We start from the raw sequence: 25,651 nt of genomic DNA, 5'->3' as shown, positions 1-25,651 counted from the left end.
AGCTGCTGACGTGCTTGTTTCTCAGCTCTGAGGGGTCTGTGGGGCGCTGCCTGCCCTGGGGCAGTGCGGCTGATGGGTTCTGTGCCCCCAGGTGTACGTGAGGAGAGCCTACATTGCCTACGAGCTGAACAGCGTCCAGCACCGCCAGCTGAAGGACAACACCTGCGTGGTGGAGTTCCAGTTCATGCTGCCCACCTCCCACCCCAACAGGTCAGATTGCCTCTGCAGCTGGAGATCTGGGAGGGGCTCACCCTGCCCTGGCAAGGAGAGCTTGTGCTAGGGCTGCTGGAGAAAGGGGGTTTGTTTGGGCGTGACCGTTTTTGTGTATTTTCTGGTTTTTAGCTTTGGTTTGGGTCGGAAGCGATCTCTAGAATGTCAGTTCTGGCTGAATCCCGAGCCTTCCAAAAGATGCAATGCCAGACAGAATAATCAATTAATTGGATTTTTAATACAGAGCAGTATTCTCTGTATTCTCTGTCCCCTTCCTGCCAGCCCTTTCTGACTGCTTGTGTGGCTCTGCTCCTTCCTGGCTTGCCTGGATAAGGTGACATCTTTTGTGGCACACGATTTTTTGATGGAGCAGGCCAAGATGAGAGTTTTATACAAAATGTTGGGGTTGGCACAGTCTGATTTTCAATTTTGCATTCATTGTGACTGCGACCAAAAGCATCAACTCTTGCTGCCTCCTCCTGGAGAGCAGGGTGGCATCTCTAGTTCATTTCCAAAAACAAAACCTGATCATCAGAACTTACAGCAACATTGGATCGGAGTGGTTTGGGTTGGAAGGACCTTAAAGCTCATCTCCTCCCAAGGCCCTGCCGTTGTTTCTGGGTGTCTGTGGGGTCAGCCCGTGCCGTGCTTTCCCCAGGACGGTGTTGGAGCCGTCTCTGGGGTTGGTCCCTGCTGGCTCTGAGGTGGCAGTGAGTCCCCGCAGCCACCGGGTGCCACTGTTGGTCCGTGCCGGGCCCTTTCTGCCTCCTTTGTTCCCAAACATCTCTGCCCTGATCTCATTTCTGGTGGGGTCCGGTCTCGCTTCGTTGGGAATCCATCAGTACCTTTTATGAAATGGTTTTCAGGATCTGGTTTGCTGGAAATGAATGGCTGTCCCCAGCCAGCCAGCCCCCAAACCACTCCAGCTACAAATGGGACATGTGTCTGGGCTCATCTGGTGCCTGCATTGCTAGAATATTTGTACATAATTGCATACTATTTTTAGTACCCCTTTATAATGTTCCCTTCTCCCCTTCATTCTTGTTCCATTTCTTCTCTGCTGGCCAGAGTTGCCTTTGTTGCTCAGGGATTTTTGGCCTGCCAGTGCTCTGCTCTGTGCACAGGCTTAATCAGACAAGGTCAGCTGGGAGAGGAGAGATGTTCCCTGCTCCAGGAGGCCTGAAATCTCCTGTGCCCTTACTCTGAGTTGGCTGGGACAGTGTTCTGGGCTCAGCTCTGCTCCTCGGGCTGCTGGCAGGTGCAAAAGGCACTGGGTCCCTCCAGGGAAGCAGGCTCGGGGGCAGGTTCAGCTCCTTGCAGGTGCCCCCAGCTGCCAGAGATGAATTTGGCTCCTGGTGCTTGGGGCAGCTTCTTGCTCTCCCTCTGGGGTGGCTGGAGGAGCTGGTGGTGGCACAGGGTTTGAGGAGCTCTGAAGCCACACCTGGTGTTAAATGCAGGACATGGAAATCTCAAAACTCTGACATTGTCCTGCTGAAGTCTTCTTGTTCTCGACCACGGTCTGTGTTCATCGTGTGCTTTTCTGTATCTTTTATAGCACAAATTCTGAGGGCTGAAAAGCTAAAAATGCATTCCAAGGGCAAAGCCCAAGGCCAAAATATCCCAGAATGTCCCTGGAGGCTCTGCAGGGCTGGTGGCCCAGGAGCAGATGCCAGGGAGCCCTTAGGAGAGCATTCCCTTGGGGAGCTGCTGTTATATGATGCCACACGTTTTTCACCACTGCCTCAGATATTTTTAAACCCTGGTCCCTTTGTGTCAGATGTCTGTGAACCTTTGAGAGCCCACGTTTTATGGAAGCAAACATTCATGTCGAGAAAACAGCAAACTGCTAATGGTTTAAATTCTAATTGGGATTTTAAATTTGTATTTAAATTCTTCGTTATTGCTATTTAACCCTGCTATGCCTTTACTTAATTGTGGCAGAAACAATCCCAGCCTCTCCCTCTGAGCTGCCTGATCACAGCTCGGGCTCAGACTTTGTGGTTTTGGCCATGGAAGGATTGCCATCAGCTGCCCACAGGGAAGCAGAGAGGGCAGAAAAGCTGTTAAATCTGCTGACAAAGTCACAGAAGTGCAACCTGCTCCTGGTGGGTTTTGTGGGCAGAAACTGTTTGGGGAATTATTTGTTTAAATTAACAGCAAGCATCCTAATGCGAGAATCCCCACTGAACAGCCAGGGAAAGTCAGGGGGAGGAAAAGAGCTTCTAATGGGAAGCACAGAGGGCTTTGTGGGTCCATCAGCATCCCTGTGCCCGTGCAGGGCAGATGAGGAGTGCAGTGTCACCATCTGGCAGCAAATGGGGATTGGGAGCCCTCTCCATGCAGAAATCCCATCTGGAGGCGTGGATCCAGGGCATCTCTGGGATGCCAATGGCCACGGGCTGCAGAGTGCCATGCTTGCCTGGGGATGAGCTGCCCTGCAGGCTGCCAGGGTCCTGGGGAGAAGAAGGGAGCCCTGCTCAGGCTGTGCTCTGCTGTGTGTGTCGTGCCAGCCCTGCTGCCGTGGGCAGAGGGGCAGAACTGACTGCTCAGAGGGCTCAGCTGCCTTTGTGAGCACGGCAGCCCAGGTGACAGACCCTGAAAGGCCTTTCTGAGGTGCTCGTGAAACAGGCCTTGCCTAATCTTACCTTCAAATCTTCTGTTCAAAGAAACATTGTGTGTCGAGGAGAGGGAATTACAGTGCTTTTTTCAACAAAAGTGTTTCTTTCTAATCCCCTCTCCTCTCCTGCTTTCCAGCAGCCTTTCTTATGTCTGAAGCTGTAAGGTTTAAATTAAACTGGGACATTGTCTGCTGTAGCCAGCTCTTGGAGCCTGCTGCTGCCCTGCTCCTCCCAGAGCATCCCCTTCTCTCCAGCTCCCCCAGCCAGGCTGCTCAGCTGCTTCCTCTGATTCCCCCTTCCTCTGGAACAGATGTGCTGCAGGATCAGGAGGGAAGAGTTTGGAGAGAAATGTGCTCCCACCAAACAGATCCCTGTTTTTCTCAGAGCTGGATGTGTCCCCTGTGACAGGTGCTGACAAGGAGACTTTGAGGTGCTGGATATATCCTGATTTTGGGGTGTGGCAGGGGTAGCCCAGGGCTCTGCCTTCTGCTTTTTTGAGCCCCGGAGGAAACTGAAATGCAGCCCAGCCTGGTTTTGGTCCCTGCTGCCTCAGCCATGCCTTCCCAGCCCCTCTGGGCACTGAGCCCACACCTTCCCTCTGTACAGGCTTTTTTTTTTTTTTTTTTTTTTTTTCCCCTGCTATCATTTTACAATGATCTACTCATAAAATGTGAATTTCTGACAAAGTGACAGCATTTTCTGTGGACTGTTTGCTGGAGCAGCCTCTGGCATCAACCTTTGGATGCCAGGAGTGACCCAGCCGTGCTGCTGTGGGCTCTGGCCCTACCTGGAGCCCCAAAGGGATAACTCATGGGGTGTCAGTCCCCTCCTCGTTGTGAGAGTGGTTTGTACGGGCAGGGAGGGAGGGAAGATGATTCCAGGACACCTGTAAATCCCTGCAGCTTGGGGCTGAGGTTTGATGTTAATTAGGCAGCAGGCAGCAGTAATGTGCTGCCGTTCCCTTGGCTTGCCTGCCTCGGAAAGGGCAAAATCTTCCAGCAGAGCAAAGAAGGGGCTGTGGAAGGGGCAGCAAACTGAATGGAACGAGGATAATTTTATGCAAATTGGACTTCTGTAGCAGATTCAGCTTGGCTGAATCACAGAGGGAGCAGAAGAATAAGGGAAGAAAGAGGGAGAGGAAAAACCCAATCAAAATGTATGGTTTGAGGCATGTTTCGCTGCCTTCTGGTTAGATTCTTCTGCAGAAATGAAGAAACATAAGAGGAATGGCACTGGTCAGAGCCAGTGGAATTGCTCTTTCTCCTGTGGCACTGCTGTTAATAACTACAAGTGGGTTATTGAGCCAGCCTGTGCTGATTCTGCTCTGCTGCCTCATTTCCAAAGCTTTGCCCTGCGCTGGCTCGTGCCTGCCCGTGGCGTGGGGGAGCTCCTGTTCCCCGCAGAAAAAGGGAAGGAAAAGGAGGAGGGGGCACAGGGCACTGAACTCAGAGTGCCCAGAGGGTGCAGGAGCAGTGGGGCCAGCGGGGCTGCAGCAGATCCCTGCTCAGGAGCATTTCCAGGCCATCCTGGGAGCTGAGGAGGGTGGGAGAAGGGCTGGGGCTGCTGTGGGGGACAGGCTGTGAGCCTGGCCCTGGTGCTGCTGGGGGCTCTGGCATGGCCCTGGCACAGAACCAGGGGATGGCTTGGGCTGGAAAGGACCTTAAAGATCTTTTATTCCACCCCTGCCACGGGCAGGGACACCTTCCACTGTCCCAGGCTGCTCCAAGCCCCATCCAACCTGGGCACTGCCAGGGATCCAGGGGCAGCCACAGCTTCTGTGGGCACCTGTGCCAGGGCCTGCCAGCCTCACAGAGAGGAATTTCTCCCTGCCATCCCCTTTGAACCTGCTCTCTCTCAGTTTCAATGCACTCCTCCTTGTCCTGTTTCCCTCCTTGCCTCTCCAGCTCCGTGTGGAGTGGCAGGAGAAGCTCCCAGAGCACCAGGGTGCCCTTCTCGAGGCTGGACTGAACATTTGTTGTGCTGTTTTTTCATCCCTCTCTTTCCTGAAAGCCTTCCAGGGATGGCTACAGGAGGGTTCCTGCTGGGGGTAGGAACTGCCAGTCCTCTCCAGACTATTTTTTCCAACTGAAGTAGATCACATGCAGCTTTCCCACTCCTTGCCAAGCTCAAAAAATAGTCCCAACCCCCTGAGGGCTGAAGGCCCGTTCTGTCTTGACCACAGGCTCTGCAGCACAGGGTCTGTCCCTACCATCCCCCCCAAAATAAAATAGTTGTGGTACATACACCATGACAGATATGCTTTTAGGTATTTTTTCCCCCATATGGTTTAAGGACACTATGGGAATTTTTTTGTGCCTCAGTAATGCACCCAACCTTGTAGTGAAGGTGACTCTGCTGTGGCCAAACCAGTCTGGGACAGGAGCAGGGCAGGCTGACCAGTGTGACCAGGGAATACACTGGTCATCAAGCACTGGGACTTTGTGCTCAGCAACTTGGGGTCTTGCCTATGGGCTAGGATGCCACAAAAGTTTGTGGTTTCATCTCCTGAAGGGAAGGGGGTGAGTGCCCACTCACACCTTCCTCAAGGCTCTCCTTTCCATCTTTTAATTCTTGCTAATCCCTTTGCACAAGCCTCCTGTGTGCAAGGACTTTTTTTTAAATTTAATCTGTGCTACTGTGCATGTCAGATCCCAGCCATTTTCCCATCCTGCATGGAGCACTCTCCTGGCTGTTGCTGCTGTGGGCTGGGCTGTGCTGCTGCTCTGAAAATGTGCCCCTCACTCCCCTCTGCCTCGTGTGCATCACTGAGCTGCACGCAAATTCGGGGAGAGCTGGGCTGATGTCATAAAAGAATTGGTAAAGTTTTCCTCAAATTAGCCTTAAGGTTGTTCTTTTTAGCCTTGAGGTCGTTCTTTTTAGCACTGAATGCTGAAAATGCAGCGTGTTCCATGGTGCTGTGTGTGCTTGCTTTGTCCCTGCCTTGTGGGAGCCTGTGCGTGGGCTGCTTAGCCTGGAGGTTTGGCACTGAGGATTTGGCTTGTTTTCCTCAACCTGTTGCAATTTTCCTGTGTGAGATGGTAATTTTTTTTTTTTTCCTTTTTTGCATCTCTGCTGTTTGCTGCTCTGTCAGGGAGTGCAAGCTCTTGCTCTGCACTTGGCGTGTGCAAAGGGCTTGCAGTGGGGACCATGAAAGGTGAACGTGGGGTCCCTTGCAAATGCCAAGTGTTTTCCTGGGATATCCCACTATTTGCATGCTCCCTGCGTGGCCTGGCTGTGCCCCTGGTGGATTTGGGTGGTGGCAGGCAGCTCTCCCTGGCAGCTGACAAATTTGGGACAGTCACTTGTGAAGATGTTGCTGGTTGTGTGCACCGGTTTGATGATGGTTCTTTATGATGGCTCTCACTAACCAGTCTGTGACTAATTGTGCTTGTTTGATTTCAGAGGGAACATCCCCACGCTAAACAGGTACAGTACCCGTCATCTTCTCCAATTTCAAAAGCCACACTAGAAAGAAGGAGCCTAATCCTGACTGTTTTAGCATGTTTTGTTGCAGTGCCCTTCTCTTTACTTGGGAAACGCTCAACCATAACGCTTCTTTTACCTTCCCTTTTCCTCTCCCTTTGTCCAAAGCATGTTTTCAGCTTTTCTTTAAAAAAACAAAAAAAACAAAAAAAAACTTGCATGCAGCAATCTCTGAAATCAAATTTGCTGGGTGACTCAGCTCATCTGCAGTGTGTTACACAGCAAAGTGCTGTCCTAGGGTCTTTTCTGGCACTGGATTCCCAGAGGATTGACCCTCTGGCAGGGTGTCACAGTGGCCCCAGGCAGTTCCTCCCAGCCCAGCCTGCTGCTACCCTGGTTTCTTGTGCATAGCTTAGAATCTGCCAGGGCTGTTTCACCTCCCTCACACCATGGATGAATCTACATCTCAAACAGCTGACAGCATGTTTTGTTGTGGTTTGGACGCTAATTTTTCCTCCTGTGTCTCAGTTGAAAAGTATTTCTTGTTTTAAATAATACATGAAAAATGTCTGCTGTCTTTTTGTTCAGCTCCTGTTCTGTGATAGTTTTTGTATTGGTTGTAAGAATGTACACCAAGGCATGTCCTGAAAAACTCCCCTCTTTCAAAACGTGAATACCTATTATTTATTACTGCTTACAAGCCTGTTTAGGGAAAAATAGTAAAAATGGGCTTGGAAGTCTCACGGCTCTTAATCAGAGATAAATTGCAGAAACAGAGAGTGACTTTAGGCATGGAGAGCTATTAATCACACTGATGATACTTTAGACTTGTTAGCACTGTACTCAGGGCTGGATCACAGTGGGTTTGGTGTGTGGAAAGGGGGAAATCCCAGCAAAGCTGGGGGGTGGCTGTGGCAGGAGTGCTCAGCCAGGTCCTGGCCCTGCTTTTCCCCTTTGCACCTCACAGCTCTGAGGCACCAGGCCTGGTGGGGAATCCATTCCCTGACTTTTTCCCCCATCTCCTCCAATTCTGGCAGCAGAACTAATGTGTCCCCAAGCCCAAGGAGGGCGAGTGAGGAGCGTGTGGTCCCTGGGCCAGCTCCCTGCTTGGGTCTCTGCAGAAGTGTCACCAGCTTGCAGGCAGCTCTTGAAGGAAGTCTGAATTAAGATGAGCCTGCAGTACAGCTCAGAAATTGGTGATAATTACTGCAGAGAAGGCAAACCCCAGCTGGGGTCACCAGAGAAAGGTCCAATCTCATTGTGTGCTTTTTCCTCACGGCGGGAGAAGCTTCCTCTGCCAGTCTTGACTGTGGCATTGTGAGTCTTTAAAAAAAACATAAAAATCACAGAATAAGTGAGGTTGGGAAAGACCTTCAAGACCATCGAGTCCAACCTGTGGCTGATCCCCACCTTGTCACCCAGCCCAGAGCACTGAGTGCCACCTCCAGTTGTTTCTTGAACAGGAAGGGAAGGAATGAGAGTGTTAAGACTCAGTAAAGAATTTTGGAGAAGTCACTGTACCATGCTGCGTTTGAGGAGTGCAAATTATAGTCTGATCAGAAAAATCATGGAGTCAATAAGTTTATACAGCATTTGTAAAAGTGTACTGAATCCTTCAAGTGTCAAATCTTAGAACTGCTGCTGCTTGAATCGTGTTCCACCTGTAAAGCAAAACAGAAAGACAGGAGGAAAAATAAGTTCAGCCTTGCATAGTCAGAATTCTCCTGTCATCTCAAGAAATACCTGTTTTAAGGGGTTATAACATCGTTTGCTAACTCGGGGTGTTCCTGTCACTGACACAACACCCAGGCAGGGTGGCACCAGAGGCATGGGCAGTCCAGCACGGGTTGCCCAGCCACGCTCCAGGTGCCCAGACCTGCTCCCAAGTGCTGTCCCCCCGTGCCCTGCCCCTGCTGACTGTGCTCTTGCTGCCTTTGCTGTTTAGGATGTCCTTCTCCTCCAACCTCAATCACTATGGGATGGCTCACGTGGCCAGTGTGAGTGACGTGCTGCTGGACAACTCCTTCACGCCGCCGTGCCAGCGCATGGGCGGGATGGTCTCCTTCCGCACCTTCGAGGACTTCGTCAGGTGTGTGCCCAGCCTGGGCCTTGCTTCTGTGGCCACCCACCTGCCTGGGCCCTGGCAGAGCTGGGGGAAGGCTTTGCCAGGTCTGGAGTCAGGTTTGGGCTGGGCCTGAGCGTGTTTCCCTGCTTGGATCCCCGCGTGTGGCCCCGTGCGGTCTCAGGCTGCTGGAGGAGCAGTTTGCAGGCAGAGGGATCAGCATCCCGGGTTCCTGCTGGTTGGGAACGTGCTGATGTCTGCTAATGCTCTGTGGATGTGTGCTTCCAACCTTTTGGGGCAGGCAAACCCCCAGCAGAGCCCTCAGCCTGCACCCAGGAGGTCTCTGACCAATGCTGGACCCTGGTTTGAGGAATTGCCTCCTCATCTTTGAGCCCAGCAAGGGAAGGAGCCCTTTCCTGCCAGGACTGGTGTGCTCAGTGCTGGGTGCTCGGTGTGCTGGCACTGCTGTGGTGGTGACTGCTCCTTCCCTGGTGCATTCCAGGATCTTTGATGAAGTCATGGGATGCTTCTGCGACTCTCCCCCGCAGAGCCCGACGTTCCCCGAGGCCGGCCACGCTTCCCTGTATGATGAAGACAAGGTAGGGTTTTTTTTTTCCTTCTGGAAGGTGCTCTGAGGCTGGCAGCAGGGCTGAGGCTGGATGTTCCTCCCCAGCTGGAGTGCTGGAAGCAGGAGTTAGGAGCTTTGTGTATTTATGGCTGTGATTTGCTTGCTTGTTCCACAGCAGGTGACTCGGTGTGGGCGGCCGCTTTCCAGCTCTGTTGTGAAACTCCAGCTCAGCTCTTGCTCTCTGTGTAAATTTTGTTTATGGCTTTTAGCATCAGCAGAATTCCTGGATCCACAGCACCATAGCAGAGTTTAAACCCACCATTAAGTCTCCAGACCCTCTCTCTGCACCAGGATGTTGAACTGCACCTTCAGCTGTCTTTGTCCTGTGTCTGACTTGCCGTGTTTCCTGTCTTACACCCTTCCCAGCCACCTTAAATCCTGATTCTTCTCTCTGTTCTACCCCTTGGAACTGTTTCTGGGAGGTAAAGCTGCTCAGTTTTTGCAGAGATGTGGAGAACAGGTGCAGAGGCAGCAGGTGGTCCCTAATCCATAGGGACAGAAGTCCAGTTTCCCTTAGAGACACAGGTAGCTGCTCCACAAGAGTGGGAAGCTCTGCTGGAATACAGCCTGTGTCCAGAGCAGGGCTTTGTTTTCCACTGATCCATTGATCCTGATGTGTGGAAGCACTGTAGCCTTTTCCAGAATATTACTGTCAACCTTAATGTCCTCAGATCCCTCTCTCTACATCCCCCTCACCTCACCTCACCAAGGTAATTTCCTGTCCAGACTCAGTTTTCCCCAGTTAATCACAGGCTCCTGGAGGCTGAATTTGTAGTTCCTTGGAGCTCTAATGGAATTGATGTTTCCACATTATTTCATGTTGTTGTAGATATGGAAACTCACATTGTTTTGCCCCTACACTTTGATTAATTTAATTACTTTCCTTGATGCCAAAGTCCTTTACTGTCCTTGTGCTGCATCTGATAAAGAAGGCCCTGACCCTGTGCCCTGTCTCATCCTCAGACTTGAATTCTCCAAAGGAGGCTCCTCTTTGATGTTTGTGGACGTTGACTTCTGTGAAATTGCAGATTTATGAGGCTGTTTGGTCAGAGTTTTCCCCCAGAGCATCTCACTGGTTTTTCATTTCCCCCAGAGCATCTCTGCTTTAAAGCTTGCATTTAGGGAGCCTGTTCTGAGGTGCTCAGCTGCTGATTATTGAACCGTGGGGAACATTGCCCTGTCCTTGCAGAGTGCCCGGGAGGAGCCCATCCACATCCTCAACGTGGCCATCAAAACCGACGGCGACGTGGACGACGACGGCCTGGCTGCCATGTTCAGGGAGTTCACCCAGAGCAAGGTGAGGTCCCTGCACCCCCTCTGCCTCCCTGGGCATGGCCAGGACAGCCTGGGGAAAAGTCCCCGTGTTCCCTGGGTTTGGGGTGGTTTTGTTTGGTTTCAAAGCAAGCACGCTGCAGTTACAGCCTTAGTTTCCCATTTGTTTGACTGGGTATAGCTGCACCTTCCTGAAGGCATCAGGTCATTGTTTCTGCTTCTAATCTGTCAGGTCAGGGCTTCTTCCCTTTAATTTTTGAAGGGATGAAAGAGTTGGAAGGTTTTAAACACATCAGGTCAATTCTTCTGTAACTGTCTCCACACGCTCTGAAAAATGTTTTCTGTGCCTTTCCCTGGTGATCAAGTGGTTGGATGAGCAACAGAACCATGTAAAATGACATTAAAATGTGCTGTATTAGTGTATCACCATAGTCTTAATGCAATTAAAGTTTATTGCCCTTGTTAGTGTGCTGGAGCATCCACCTTATACAATACTCCTGGCACGAGGAGGAATTATTTGGCATGTTCTGTTGCTCCTTCCTAAGTGTGGGATACACCTTGGAGTCCCAAATGTCACTGCTGGGTCAGCCTGGCTTGGGGACAGCCTCCTTGTGTCCACTCTGGGCTCTGCCTGCACCTGCTCTTCTGTGGTGTGAAGAACTCCACTGGTTTGTGGGGCTGAATATCCCACCAGGAACTGGGATTCCTGGTTCTGGGAGCACTGAAAGAGCACCTCCACCTTCTCAGTGTGGGAGGTGGGAACATACCCTGCAGAAATCAGGGGCTCCAAAATGGGACTGGCATCCATGTGGCTTCAGCAGCTTCCTGTCTCTTTAAACAAGGAAAACAATCAAATTTAAGAATTAAAACTAGTTCTGCTTTTCATCTGCTTGATCATGCTCCAGGCGTTTTATGGGAGGGGATAAAAGGAAAGAAATAAAATATATTTAAAAAAAAAAATCCAAAACCACATTAAACTATCAAATAGGTTGATCCAAATTGTCCAAATAATCTTCCAGTCCCAGCATGTTGTGTGTGGTTTTTTTAATAGAAATTAGGATCATATACTTGTAAATGACTTGTGGAGGAGATTGAGACAGTCAGTGGAAATGGAGTTTCTCCAGGTGCTGATGGCTAATCGCTCTGTAATAGCTGTGGCCTTGCTGGGAGACCCACATTATTACCATGTAATCAGAATCCTGTTGCTCTGCTGTTATTGTCTGCCACTTGTGGAATTTTAAAAGCAATAACAATTTTTGCTTTTTAAATCATGGCATTATTAAAGTTATTTTCTTCCTCTTGCCATGAATATAGTCACTGCTGCTCATTTTCAAAGGGCTTAACCTTAGTAAAGCATCACAGTCTGTGCAGAGAGGGGCTGCTTTGCTCCTGCTTGAGCTGAGCTGTTGTTCCTTCTTGTGTTCCTTGCTTTTAAATTGGAAGAGGGAGGAGGAAGGGGAAAAGTTTGAAAAAGAGGAGAATTACAGGATCTTAGCACTTCAAAGGGTCAGTGCTGTGGCAAATACTGATGGCAGCACTCCTCTGAGAGGGGAACATGAGGAAGGAGCAGCCAGAGTGGATATTCTGTGATCTCTTTGAAAACAATCACTGACACCTGACTTGGATCACCTTTGCCATGTGGAATCTTGGAATCTCAGGATGGTTTGGGTTGGAAGGGACCTCAAGGCCCTGCCTGACATCCCATCTAACCCGTGTCCATCTAGTTCTTGTCACGTTCCTCTCCCTTCTATTTTAATGCCCTTAAAGGACTAGAAGGTCACAGTGAGCCCCCCAAAAGTCTTCTCCAGGCTGAGAGCCTGGATGTGTGCTTTGGACTGGGCTGTCCATGAGTTTACTGTAGCCACATCTTCTGTGGGTTAGCTCCTCTAAAACTCATTTTCCATCATTTTCCATGACCTTACCCCATCTGCGCTGTGCTCCCTCCAAAAAGCAATCCTGGCAGATGAACAAGGATATTTCCTGCAAGATTTGGGGGTGACTCTTCTGCACTCCTGCTCAGCCAGGCTCAGCTGGAGTTCATGTTCCTGTGATTTAGTTATTTACCTGCTCAGGTGGAAGGGATTTGGGTGTTTATGCTGCTAAAGCAGCATCAGGTGGGAAATCTTCTCTCTGAGGAGGCTGAAGGGGAGCAGGAGCTCAGAGGCAGAAGGATCTGCAGAGCTTTTTCACTTCACAGAAGGTTCCAGCATGTTTTTAGTCTGTTCTTTTTCTGCCAGTCCAGTCAGCTGTTTCCACCCTTGTTTTTGCAGAAATCAGTCCTGATTGAGCATGGCATTCGGAGGCTGACTTTCCTTGTAGCACAAAAGGTATTTCCATCTCTCTCCTCAGAACTCCTTGGTTTCTAGCTCATTATACCATTGGCATCTGACATGTTTTTCCCCCGAATTAAATGCTGTATTTACTGTATTTAGTTCTCTCTTCACTGTTTTTGTCCTCTAAAACTTGAAATGGTTTTCATGAATTTGCTTAAGAAAATTAATTTACAATTGTAAACAATCTTGACGCCTCTTGTATTCTTGAATTAATTAAGTTTTGATTTTAATCCTAATTGCTAGCTGTCTTCTGCTTTTTTTTTTTTCTTCCTATGTGTGTATGTTTCGTTTGTAAGGACTTCAGGAAACAGGTCAACTATGAGGTGGATCAGAGATTCCATGTAAGTAAAAAGGGCCTGGAACACAGTGGCATTCCTGATGTGAGGCCAGGAGACACGCAGGGGGCTCTGGGCTTCTCATTTGGATCTCAGGCAGGCATTTAATGCCCACACTCTGCCAAAGTGAAGTGTTGAAGAATTTATTTGAATATCTAACTGCAAACCCAGGCTGGGCCCGTGGCATTCAGAGGGGCCAGTGTGGCTCTGAGTCTCCCTGGTTACCTGGCTGAGCTCGGGAAGCCACACTGATAAAGATTTCCTTGTGTTTCCTTGTGTTTCCTTTCTGTTCTAAAGTGCAATTATCAGTGAAACCTTTGTCTTTCTTCTGTAGTGTGGTGATTTCTTTTGGCTTCTTGGCTGACTTTAAGATAACTTAGAGCAGGCACTGGAGGGAGTTGTTAAATTTTGCAGAGTGGTTTTGTGATGTGGGAAATGTTTGATGCTCTTACTGCTGAGAATTACTTCTTTCCCCAGGGCCTGGGCACCAGTGAGGCCTGGTTTAGGTGGCAATGTAAGGCATAAACCAGATTTTTATCTCTTGGGTATCTACTTTTCAGTTGTGGAAATTATCAGGACCCTCTGAAGGGCAAGAAATTCGCCCTGTGCTCAACACAGCTGGTCTAGGAAGGTTTATGAAGGGAAATCTAGTTTACAAATCAGCAGAAATAGTGCTTGAACCTGTCACCACGTGGGAATTGTTGCTCACAGTACAGGTACGGAGGTGTCAGCCAGCAGCTTAGGAAACTGGATTTTGTGGAGAGTCTTTGGGACATTTAGCAAGAAAAATCTAGGCTTTTGGTTTGAAAAAGGAAGTTTTTTGGAGAGCAGAATGGGTGTTGGGGGCATGAAAAGTCAGAGTTGCTGAGTAAGTGCTGTGTCAGAGGTCAGAAAGGAGGCACAGAACAGAAGGAACCATCCCCAAGCTCTCCCTGGACCCTCAGTGTGGGGTGATCTGGCTGCAGAGTTTGTGGAGCACCTCTGGGAGCTGCTCTGTCAGTCCTCATTTCTCTCTGCTGTCCCAGCCCCTTCATTACTGGACCAACTATTAACTTAGCCAGGGCCTGGGCTTGGGTTTGTTTTTGTTTTAATTACAGTCTATATAATTAGTTCCCAGCATGTTGAGGTAATAGAGAGTTGCTCCAGCAAGCTTCCAATTTCCTCATCTCATTAGGTTTTTAACGTGATTATTAGTATAATAATCAACTCTGATGATTTCTGGTGCAGCTTCTCACATTCTGCGGTTTGCAGGGTGTCTTGATTGGCTAATTTAGGCAAATTATTTTGATTGTCTTGATGATGGTTGGTTGATTAGAACACAGCAGGGGTATAATTCTTCTGCCTAGGAAATGGAGCACTCTTTTGGATTTTGGTACCAGGGCACTGAGGATTTTTGTGTGTGTGCACATCTAATTATGGTATTTGCCCACCACACCAGTGAGGTGCCCTGGAAGCAGTTCTGTTAGTGCTGGAATGAGCCTGGAGATGGTGGGAGAAGCTGGCAGCCTGCAGAGGAGGACAGGGAGGAGGGACTGGGAGGAGTGAGGAGACATGGAAGAGGTTGTTTCTTAGATGAGGCTCACAGACAGTTGATATTTTGGGTGAGCCTGAAGTTTTAGGCAGCATTTCTTGTACCACTGCTTATTTTGGAAGAGTTTCCAGGCAAACACAAGTTGTTTTGCTCAGCTGAGAGTCATCAGGTGAGGTCTGGGGGCTGTTTTACCTAGGAGGGAAGGAAGATGACAGACTAGAATTGTACTTTTAGCCTAAAAATCTGTGTTGCTCAGTGGTGGCTTGTACAGTGTCACTGGTTGCCGCACTCCCTCCAGCTGGGCTTGTTCATCTTTCATGGATAATGGAACGTGAGCCAGAAATTCAGTGACTCCAGGTCAGATTCTCTGTTTTTTGCTTAGTGAGACACTTCTGGCAAGTTGTGTGTGTGTCCCTTCAGGTCACCTTCAGCACAGGCAGCAGTGTTCTCACGTGGTGCAAAGCACTGACCAAAGCTCTGCCCAGTAAAAGTCTAATTCCAGAGGAGGGTCTGGATCTGCCTGGGTGGAACTGGAGGGACAGGATGCTGTCTAGGATTTCTCTCTTCACCTAAGATTTGTACAATATTTAAGAAAACTCTCAAGGCTCTGACAGGGTTTAATCTGTGCAACAGAAAACCAGAGAAATTGAGTGGTACATGGGGGATTTTTGAAATGTTTTTGCTGCTCCATACAGGAGAATAAAGTTATTTGGTTACAACTCCCAGTTTTCCTTGGGAAGAAAGTATTTCTGGCAGTAATGGTGTGAAGAGAGCTCTAGAATTAGATGATTGTTCTGTGTACATCTGCATCCATAACAGTGTTCATATCACTCCAGACATTTCCACAGGAATCTTAATCATAACAGATCTAGAAAGGGTTTCCCACTACTGTCTGAACACTTCTGTGTTATCTGTCAATAACTGACAATAATCATCTAAAGCCAATCAAGTAGCCTCTTTTGCATTAGTGAGGGCAGGTTTAAGCTGCCTCTCCTGTCTTGAAGGTGACTTGATTTTCCACCACCTTTGTGATGTTGAGAAAGTAGCTGGGAACAACTTGTGTCACCTCCTGTGCTGTGGTGCTGCCCCACGAGTGGCCTGAGAGCACTCTGGGGACATCAGTGCTTGGGAGTGCTAACTCTGTTGTTTTTATTTTCAAACAGAGGGAATTCCCAAAGTTCTTCACCTTCCGTGCCCGGGATAAGGTGAGTTGGATATTCTTAATACATTTCTCCAAGTGTTGGCTTTATCCTTCTTTCATGCAGTGATTCACTACTCAGAATCAGGACAAAACCTTCTGCTTTCTGTGGAAAAGAGGGTTTTTTCAGGGGGGTGAGCTTGAGAACTTGTTGTTCTGCCATTTGTATTATTCAACAATTTCACAGCTGCCAGTGCTGCGTGAGATAGAAGAGTCTGGGTTGGATCTGTTGGAATTTTTAGAGTTTGAGTTAAATATGAAAGTTCAGAAGGGGCATTGTGGAGTTCTTACCTCGGTGCTTCACCCTTTCAATGCCCTCTTTCCCACCCTCTCCTGCATCCCTGGCCCCTGCAGTTCGAGGAGGATCGGATTTACCGGCACCTGGAGCCCGCCCTGGCCTTCCAGCTGGAGCTGAACCGCATGAGGAACTTCGACCTCACGGCCATCCCCTGTGCCAACCACAAAATGCACCTCTACCTGGGGGCTGCCAAGGTGGAGGTGGGCACGGAGGTGACAGACTACAGGTTCTTCGTCAGGGCCATCATAAGGCACTCAGACCTGGTGACCAAGGTGAGTTTGTCCCTGCCCACGGCGGTGAGTGAAAGCCAGGGTCGTCCTAGGGAGCTGCAGCATCCAAAACTGACCATTCCCTCTGTGGAGGGCTGGGGGCTGTGCCCTCTCCTTGCTGGTGCTGCTCTCAGAACCAACCCTTTGGAGTCCTGCTATTCCTGTGCTCCAGGGAGATTTTTCAGGGGCCCAAGAGGATCCTTAGATCTTGAGGCAGCAGTGGCTGCCCTGTGTGGTTTCAGAAACCCTGTGTGGTTTCAGACTTACTCTGAGCTAAAGGAGGGCACAAGGCAGCCAGGTGTGGGATGCAGGCACAGGGAGCACCGGCTCTGAGCTGGGGATGGATCTGCTCCAGGGCTGCGCGCGGGCTCTGTCCTCTCCATCACATCCTCCTGCAGTTCTCCAGACCTTCTCGGGCAGTGATTTGTGAGTCAAAACTCAGTGGTTTGTTGGCAATTCTGGCAGGAAGCCTCCTTTGAGTACCTGCAAAACGAGGGCGAGCGTTTGCTGCTGGAGGCCATGGACGAGCTGGAGGTGGCCTTCAACAACACCAACGTGCGCACGGACTGCAACCACATCTTCCTCAACTTCGTGCCCACCGTCATCATGGACCCCTCCAAGGTGGGAGCTCCTGCCCAGCTCGGGGCTGGTTGTCTTTCCAGGCCTTCACTTGTCAGAACTAAAAGGCCTTTTGTTCACAGAGTCACAGAACCGTGGAATGGTTTGAGTGGGAGGGACATTAAAGCTCATCCTGTTCCAGCCCTGACACTTTCCCCTGTCCCAGGTTGCTACAAACCCCATCCAGCCTGGCCTTGGGCACTTCCAGAGAAGGGCAGCCTTTGCCAGGACCTCCTCACCCTCACAGGCAGGAATTTCTTCCCAACATCCCAGCCAGCCCTGCCCTCTGGCACTTTAAAACCACTTTATTGTGCAGCCTGGCTCCTCTGTGCAAACTGAGGGGCAATTATTGGAAATTTGTTTTGTGTTTGAAACTAAACCTATTTTTTCATTGTGTGTTTGGGGTAAACAGTTTTAATAAGGAAGCAGATGTAAACGCTCTTCTGTTTGTTGCAGAAGTTCAGATTCCATCCAAATAAAACATGAGATAAATTAGGAGCTTAAAAAGAATCTGTAAATTTAGCTACAGAAGTGCTTCATTTTCAGTCTGTGGTACAAAACCACAGAGATGAACGTTGTAAATAAATAAACATTAAGCTTTGTAGATGCACAAATGAAGGTGTTCAGGCATAAAGGATGTTTGTGGTTAGCAGAATCACCACAAAGCAAGTCCCAAGTCCAGGCTGAATTTAGCTGGAAATCAGCATTCAGTTCATGGGTACCCAAAGATGAGAGCTGACCTTTCCTGAGGAGAACAGCTGAAAGTTATAAAGATGAATTGGGTATCAAAGTAACTCTCTCTTGCTTGCTGACTTTTAAATCATGATTAAAAATTGGTGACTTAAATCCCTTTTGAATGAACCTTTCCTGGTGCATCCAGAGCTGTTAGTTCCCAGGAAGTTCAGAAGAAGCTGGAATATTCAGCCCTGGAAGCTGGGCTGCCCTCAGATCCAAACCATGACTTTTCCTTGAGCTTCTGTGCAAAAGAGACTTTTTTTTTAGGAAAAATGTTTAAGCCAGCCTATAAATTGCCTTCTTTTAATATGCACTTTGCCCACAGTGGTATTTTATAAAGTTTAATAGAAGAGCAGAAGGCCCAGCTCCAAGTGGTAATTGCTTTGTTGATTTAAAGCTCCGTGCAGGCAGCGAAATGTGATTATTGTGCATACAAGGGCTACAAAACTGCCAGGGATTTGGCTTCCCTGGATTCTGTAGTTCCCAGGTGTGAGCGATGCCTGTGCAGGGGAGGCAGGGGGTCCCTGTGCTGGGGTGGGGTGTGGTGGTTGGATTGATGATCGTCAAGGTCTTTTCCAACTTAATGATTCTCTGGTTCCGCGTGCCGTGAGGAAGCAGGGATTTGAATCCAGCCCTGCCCCGCTGCATCAGTCCCCAGGTGGAGTTCCTGCCTGCCTCCAGGCTTAGGATGAGGAGGGACAGGTCTCCACTGTCACTGCACTGGCCACGTGCAGTGCGGTGCTTCTTCACCGCCTTGGAGCGCCGGGATGTGGGGGACGCAGAGCAGTGATGGATCCAGCAAGAATCCCAGAATGGTTTGGGTTGGAAGGGACCTTAAAGCCCACCTCACTGCAGCCCTGGCACAGGCAGGGCCCCGTCCCGAGTGGCCGGGTGCCTGCTGAGGAAGGCTTTTCCCTGCGCAGATCGAGGAGTCGGTGCGCTCCATGGTGATGCGCTACGGGAGCCGCCTCTGGAAGCTGCGCGTGCTGCAGGCCGAGCTGAAGATCAACATCCGCCTGACGCCCACAGGGAAGGCCATCCCCATCCGCCTCTTCCTCACCAACGAGTCGGGCTACTACCTGGACATCAGCCTCTACAAGGAGGTGACAGACTCCAGGACGGGCCAGGTACGTCCCTGGGGACGTGGGGCTGGCTGGGGCAGTCGGGAAGGGGACACATTTACAAAAATCCCTACAGCGTTACAGGCTGGGGACGGTGTGGCTGGGCAGAGAGGGACCTGGGGGTGCTGGTGGACAGCCGGTTGGATATGAGCCAGCAGTGGGCCTTGGTGGCCAAGAAGGCCAGTGGCATCCTGGCCTGCATTAGGAGTTGTGTCACCAGCAGGAGCAGGGAGGTCATTCTGCCCCTGTCCTAGGCGCTGGTGAGGGCACACCTCGAGGGCTGGCCCCTCAGTTTGGGAAGGACGTTGAGATGCCTGAGTGCATCCAGAGGAGGCAACGAGGCCGGAGAGGGGCTGGGAACACAAACCCTGTGAGGAACATTTGGAGGAGCTGGGGTTGTTCAGCCTGGAGAAGAGGAGGCTCAGAGGTGACCTCATTGCTCTCCACAAGTCCCTGAAGGGAGGTGCAGACAGGTGGGGTCGGTCTCTTCCACCGGGCAGCACTGACAGAACAAGAGGACACAGCCTCAAGCTATGTCAGGGGAGGTACAGGTTGGGTATTGGGAAAAAATTCTTCACCAAAAGAATAATAAAGTACTGGACTTGTCTTCCCAGGGAGGTGGTGGAATCACCATCTCTGGATGTGTTTAAAGAAAGACTGGACGTGGCACTTGGTGCTGTAGTCTGGTTGAGGTGTTGGGGCACAGACTTGATGATCTTGGAGGTCTCTTCCAACCTCATCGTTCTGTGATTCTGCGTTCCACCTGATGGAGCCCCTCTGTGGGCTGTGGTGTTTCCAGGTAATCACAGAATGGTTTGGGTTGGGAGGCACCTTAGAGCTCATCCCATTCCAGCCCCCTGCCGTGGGCGTGGATGTTGGAATCCTGGATGCTGGGAATTTTAAACTTTCTGTGCTGAAGGGCACAGATGTGCAAGGAAACGAAGGCAGTGCAGTGATGAAGTGGCACATCCTCACATGGACAACTTCCACTGGGCCAGGTTGCTTCAAGCCCTGTAATACATTATAATTTAACACAAAATTGCCGTTCAACTTAGCCAAAGGAAGGAGAATGTAAAGGTGAACTTGCAGCAGCAGATGTGAAAATGTGATCAATTAAGTCAGTCAAGTTTTCTGGTTGTTTTGTACATCAACCATCTGGGCAACTGTTTTCCCAAACAGTTTTCCTCAGAGTGCTCAGAAAAGAACTAGAAGAGGGGTCACTGCTGATGCTCATCCTGTACATTGTAATAAAAAATATTATTAATTATACATTTTTCTGAGTAGATAGAAGAAAATCTGTGAATGTGTCCTTTAAATTCTAAAGATATAAGGAATGACCTGGGTAGGAAGATGTAAAATTATGGAAGGTGCTTTTATATTATTTTTCTGAAGCGTGATGGGCTCTTTTGTAATGGTTGTGGCTGTTGTGGTATTTCTGTTTTCCATGGTGTGGGAACAGTGTGGTTAACTGAAATACCTACATATGCTAAAATCCACAGAGCATGGGATGCATGGAAAATATTTAAATAGAGAAATGTTTACATCTCCCTCTGTAATCATCTCCCTGCCAGGCAGGAGAAGCAGCAGAATAAATCACTTGGGCACTGTGAATGTAGAACACAAAGTGCTGAGTCACCTTTCTCCCCCTTTTTCCATTTAATTTTTCCAGCGAGCTGCTGGCCGTGGAGTCCATCCAGCTCTGAGATCCCAGAGCTGATAGTGTCAGTGTGTTTTACCTCATTCCTGCCTTTGAGGGGAGATGAGGAAAGAAAAGAACATTTTAATAATCTCCAGCAGCTCAGCTTAACCCTTGAGTTGGGTCAGTCACTTGTGAAGGTCACAAGTGAGCTCTGAACTGATGAGCTTTGTTATTTAAAGCTTGGGGAATGGGCTCGTGTGGATGTGTGAGGCTTTAGCAACTTTTCCAGTATTAAATTTGATTTGTTTTCCAGAATATTAAACCACATTTTAGTAAAAAAATATACTGATATTTTTAGGAAGCTTGCCCCTCATGATGGAGGTTTATAGAGTGAGTTCAGATCTGGGGATTTTTCCCTGTGTTTTCAGAGGGTTCTTTTAAACTTAGAGAGATTAAAAAAAAAATAACATATTAGTGATGTGCTGGGTACTTTCATGACTTCTGAAGATTGGGAAGATGGCTTCATGGTGAGAGAATGACCCTGATCTCTTGTTTCTCAGTAGTGATAAATGGTGATGCTCAGCACAGACTTCTCCAGTTCCCTTCAGAGCTGCTGTGGAGCTTTCCAGAGATTTAAGGAGAATTTCCAAGTGCAGATCCTGACGGATCCCAAGACAGGCATTGTCACAAACACTCATTACCCTGAACAAAGCTTGTCCCGTTAAAGAAGCTGCCTCCCAAATTAACGTTTGTGCAGACTGAAGAGAGCATAAACTGCTGGTTTTATCTAAAAATAAAAATAGGCTTTACTGAATTTTGTGTAATTCTTCAATTAATTCCTCTTCAATTAGCTAAATTCTGTTAAACACATCCTAATCATGTCCCTCCTGCCAGATGTGTCCCTGTTAAGCAGCGTTTGGGCCGTTTGAGGCGTTTTTATCCCGTTTTTATCTCCTCCTGTTTCTCCGTTGAAAAGCTTCCCTTCCAAGTCCTGCCCGCCCAGAATATATAGAGCCGTGAAGCACGGCAGTTGATAATTCATGTTGCTACTCTGGGAAAATCTTTTAAACTTACAATATCAAAACTTCAAGCCCGATGACATATGCAAGTCTTGACCCGGCTGGCGGGCGCAGCCGCGGATCCCGCTCCATAAATAACGGAGTTCTCCTGGCTGCTCCCAGCCAGCAGCATCCACGGGCACAGACACGGGCTCAGGGGAGCTGCTGGGGAGTGGGAGCTCCTCTCAGGCCCCAGTTTGTGCTGGGGATGTGGCTCTGTGTGCTCGGGGCTCTGCTGGGATGGGGCAGTAAGTCTGGGATGCCGGGATCGTGCAGTGACGGTCCTGAGGTGTCCCCGAAGGGCAGCAGTGAGCGATGGAGCCTGGCTGTGCCAGCATGAGCAGCCTTGCAGAGGGCAGGGACAAGCAGGCTGGAGTAGCCTTGGGGGGGTTTTTGGTTAGAGCTGGAACAGCTCGGTGTACAGAACCCGTGGTTTGTCCTGCAGATCATGTTCCAGGCGTATGGAGATAAGCAGGGACCACTCCACGGGATGCTGATCAACACTCCCTACGTGACCAAAGACCTGCTGCAGTCCAAGAGGTTCCAGGCACAGACTTTAGGGACATCGTATGTCTATGACATTCCTGAGATGTTCAGGCAGGTGAGTGTTCTTTGGGCTCTTCTTGCTGCTCTTGTCTTTGCCATCCTGATTGTCAGGGGAGCCAGGGACATGGAGTGGTCCCCCGGGAGTGTCAGCTATGGATTGAATCTGCTTTGACTGAAATCAGGATAAGCTGCTGCTGGAGTTCCATTAATGAGTCAAACAGTGGAAGCTGAAACATAAACCATCTCCCCTCTCTTGTTGCTGTTTCTTTATTTTCCCACCTTGTCATCTGCCCTTCCTAGATGGTGTTTCTGATTTGCTGGGCTCTATCCTGAACCACCTCATTCAGATTTCACTTTGGGGGAAACTGTTTCCTGACTCAAATCCCAGAGCAGGTGATATCCCTGGAATACTGTCAGTCACGCTGGCAGGAGGGACATTTCAGGGTGTGCTGAGTTGGGAATAACCCCAAATTCTGCTGGGGGTGCCACGCTGCAGCGGATTGAAAAGAAATACTCGCGGGTGGCGTTCTTAACGAGGGTTTCTCTTTGGACCCCCAGTCGTTGATCAAGCTGTGGAATTCCATGAACGACCACGCGTTCCTGCCGCCGACGCCGCTGCCCTCGGACATCCTGACCTACACGGAGCTGGTGCTGGATGACCAGGGCCAGCTGGTGCACATGAACAGGCTGCCAGGAGGAAATGAGGCAAGTGCCACTTCCCTTCCTGCTGCTTCTCCCTCCACGCCCCACGGGACCTTGTGCTTTGGGCTGGGTTTGACAATTGCAATGAAAATTTACCAGCCGGGCACAAAATCTATTCGTTCAGCCTTTCACAGATGAAATCTCACTCTTGAAAATGAGATTTTTGTTTCATTAAAAATTAATGCCTTCCCTACAATGGGTATTTTAACTTCCGTAGTAAATGATGATTCCATTTCAAACCTGTGCCTATGCTGGGCTTCCTTCATAATTAAAAAATGCTCATTCAGCTGTTTCAGGTAACTGGGGTTTGTATTTGAGCAAAATGTGTTTTACAAGACTAAATAGAAATATTTTCATTTGCTGAGAAAAACACAAACCACAGAAAAATCTGTTTTATGCTTCCATTACCATCCTCCCACACAGTTTGTATCAAGGTGTGTGGAACCTCCCACTCTAGAGCAGGATTTACTCAAGAGTTACAACGGGCTGATGCTGGGGATGGCAGAGTCAGTCCTGGGGCTCAAACAGGAGGAGACTTTGCTGTCATGGTGGGGTTTTGCTGGAGTGTCTTCCCATTAGGAAGGCAAAAATTGCAGCTTTGCAGTGACTGCAGAGTAAAGAGAGCCACTAGAAGATGTGGTGGTTATTTTTGTGGGAATTAGTAAGTGAATGTTCTAAAGTAATTTAAATTTGAACAGTTCTAAGTGGTGGTGTCATTTGTTTTTTCTTGGTGTCGTTGAACTGTATTTTCCTACAAACACAGCTTAAGGTTTGCAAAGGCTCTGTTAAACCCATCAGGGTAGGGATGCAAGGAAACAGAGGTTTTCCTCACCATTTCCTGCATGGATCTTCTCAGGGGAAGGTTTGGAATAGGATTTTTGCAAATTACCCCTGATGGTGTCTGTGGGGTTGCTGCGGCCTTGTCTTCTGCTGGACTTGAGGAGAAGTGTTTGAACTGGTCTAATTAAAGCTGGAATGAGCTATTCCCTGCGTTCCCAGTGCACACTGAGGCTGCTGGGGAGCCTTGTGCCATCATCTTTCTCTCTTTCCCTGCTCTCATTCAGCGTTTGAGTGGATGGTGGCTGGGGAAATAGCAAAGTCCCTCAGGGACGTCGCTCTGTTCTTGCTGAAATTACAAGCACAGAGCTGCCTGGGCATGAACATGTAGTGTTTACTCTGCCAGTATGAATACAAATAGTCTTATTATAAGAGATTCTGTACCCAAAGACCACCAAAAAAAAAAAAAATTAGGAGATTTTTTTTTAACCCTTGGTAGACTTCGTTGTGCTCGGTCTGTAAAGAAATTACGTGGCTGTTGTGGTGTGTGGAGTGTTGGTATTTAAATTAATCTGATGTGATCTATCAGATGTCTTCTTGCCCAGAGGGGTTTAGGGGCTGTGGGCTCCTCATCCTTGGAAGTGTCCCAGGCCAGGCTGGATGGGTTTGGAGCAGCCTGGGACAGTGGAAGGGGTCCCTGCCCATGGCAGGGGTGGCACTGGATGGGCTCTGAGGTCACTCCAACTCCACAGTGGGGTCTGTGCCCCAGAGATCCAGAGCTGGTTCCAGTGAGCTGACTGAGAGGTGAAAAAGGAACTTCTCAGGTAAATGTGAGAATTTTATTATTATTTGTCTTTCTTGCCAGCAAAAGGTGCTGATTCTCTGAATTCAGAGTCGTTGGAGAGATTGCCCATTGTGTTTTCTGGTAAAGAGGATATATCTGCTGGCAACTGCTGTCTGTGGTAAATGTTGTTGTTGTTGGGTACATTCAGGTTCCTGCTCTCCTTGTTTTGGATCAGAGGCTCAGAGCCATTCCCACACCAGGGGACTGGGAGCCTGGCACCAGGGGACTGGGGCTTGGCCTTCCTGACAGCTGCATTTCCTCTGTGTGGAAAGGGGTCAAGACACTCTTGCTGTTACAGCATTCAGCTGATCTGAGTGCCCTGAGTGTGTGAGCTGAGGGGAGGAATTGAGAAACCAGCATAAACTCCAGGAGATTTGTGGGCAGCGTGTTCAGAGCTGCAATCCCTGCCCTGACACAGAGCAAGGCAGGAGCTCCAGCCTGGGGTTCTCCCTGTCCTCACAGAGCTGGCAAGCAGCATTTTGGGCAAAAATCTCTCCTGTGTTTTCGGGAAAATCTGAGATCTCAAGGCTTTTCCCAATCCCAGAGGTTTTTCTCGGCGTAGCTCAGGACCACTCCCCTCACCCACCACGCCATTGCAGTAATTAGCTCTTTGCTGTGGTCTCAACAAAGAAGCCAAGGAATTAATGGACTGTGAAAATACAAGTTGCTCTTTATTCCTAGACTGCTCTGGCTGCTCCAGAGCAGAGGGTCCCAGTCCTTGTGCTGCTGCCCTTGGGGCACAGCACCATCACTAACGGGGCCTTTCCCAGCCTCTGAGCATCAAGAGGACACCTCTTTTTCCACTTTGTCACAGAATCCCAGACTGGTTTGGGTTGCAAGGACCTTAAACCTCATCCTGTTCCACCCCTGCCGTGGGCTGTGCTAAAATGGGGAAATCTCTGAAAGAGTTGGGAATTGGGTGAGCATGGAGCAGTTCAGGAGTGCATCCACCACTGTGTAAATCACTGTGCTGGAGACAAGACCTGGAGCATAGTGACACCCCCTTCAAAGCCTAGGGCTTTGTTCCCAAGATTAGCATATTAGCACAAATCTCAGTGTGAAAAGGTAATTCCCTCAGCCCCTTGCAGAACTCAATATATTCCTTGTCAGTCCTGAGCCAGGCATTGGGATGCTTTTCTATAGCACTTTATGTATTTTGACTACAATTTCCCCTGATCCTCTGGCACCAGGGAACCACCAGCTGCTGATAAGACCCAACTAATCTTCAAGGACAAGGAGAAAGTGATGTAAGGAGGGCCGGCAGCAACACCCCACATCCCCCTTCATCCCTCTCCCGGTGCCCATGGAAAATGTGTCATTTTCCCCACTGGCACTAGATGTCACAGTTTTTCCTCCTCAGTAGCTCGAGGATCAGAAATAATCCACAATCACCGCTGCTTGCTGGAGCTTTGGCTGCAGCACCTTTCCTGGGTA

The 25,651-nt window shown here is 49.2% G+C and overlaps 1 protein-coding gene across 9 annotated transcripts in view; it reads left to right on the top strand.

Moving 5' to 3' along the window:
- The window catches only part of ACACA (acetyl-CoA carboxylase alpha), a 100,496-nt gene that overhangs the window by 37,034 nt on the left and 37,811 nt on the right, over positions 1-25,651 (top strand). For 4 of the 9 annotated variants that reach the window (XM_053961463.1, XM_053961469.1, XM_053961468.1 and 1 more), the window contains 13 exons: positions 92-210; positions 6,231-6,254; positions 8,197-8,340; positions 8,816-8,912; positions 10,131-10,238; positions 12,484-12,540; positions 12,843-12,887; positions 15,576-15,617; positions 15,965-16,180; positions 16,643-16,798; positions 18,454-18,657; positions 21,794-21,949; positions 22,453-22,599. In XM_053961463.1, the coding sequence (XP_053817438.1) occupies positions 92-210; positions 6,231-6,254; positions 8,197-8,340; positions 8,816-8,912; positions 10,131-10,238; positions 12,484-12,540; positions 12,843-12,887; positions 15,576-15,617; positions 15,965-16,180; positions 16,643-16,798; positions 18,454-18,657; positions 21,794-21,949; positions 22,453-22,599 (1,515 nt within the window). Of the gene's footprint in view, positions 1-91; positions 211-6,230; positions 6,255-8,196; positions 8,341-8,815; positions 8,913-10,130; positions 10,239-12,483; positions 12,541-12,842; positions 12,888-15,575; positions 15,618-15,964; positions 16,181-16,642; positions 16,799-18,453; positions 18,658-20,850; positions 21,105-21,793; positions 21,950-22,452; positions 22,600-25,651 lie in introns of those variants that run through there. The other 5 variants (XM_053961464.1, XM_053961465.1, XM_053961471.1 and 2 more) reach the window with 5 other exon arrangements.

The sequence above is a fragment of the Vidua chalybeata genome, chromosome 20 (assembly GCF_026979565.1).
Source record: "Vidua chalybeata isolate OUT-0048 chromosome 20, bVidCha1 merged haplotype, whole genome shotgun sequence".
Taxonomy (NCBI): Eukaryota; Metazoa; Chordata; class Aves; order Passeriformes; family Viduidae; genus Vidua; species Vidua chalybeata.
Note: the sequence above shows the minus strand (reverse complement) of the source record. Positions and strands in the feature narration are given on the sequence as shown.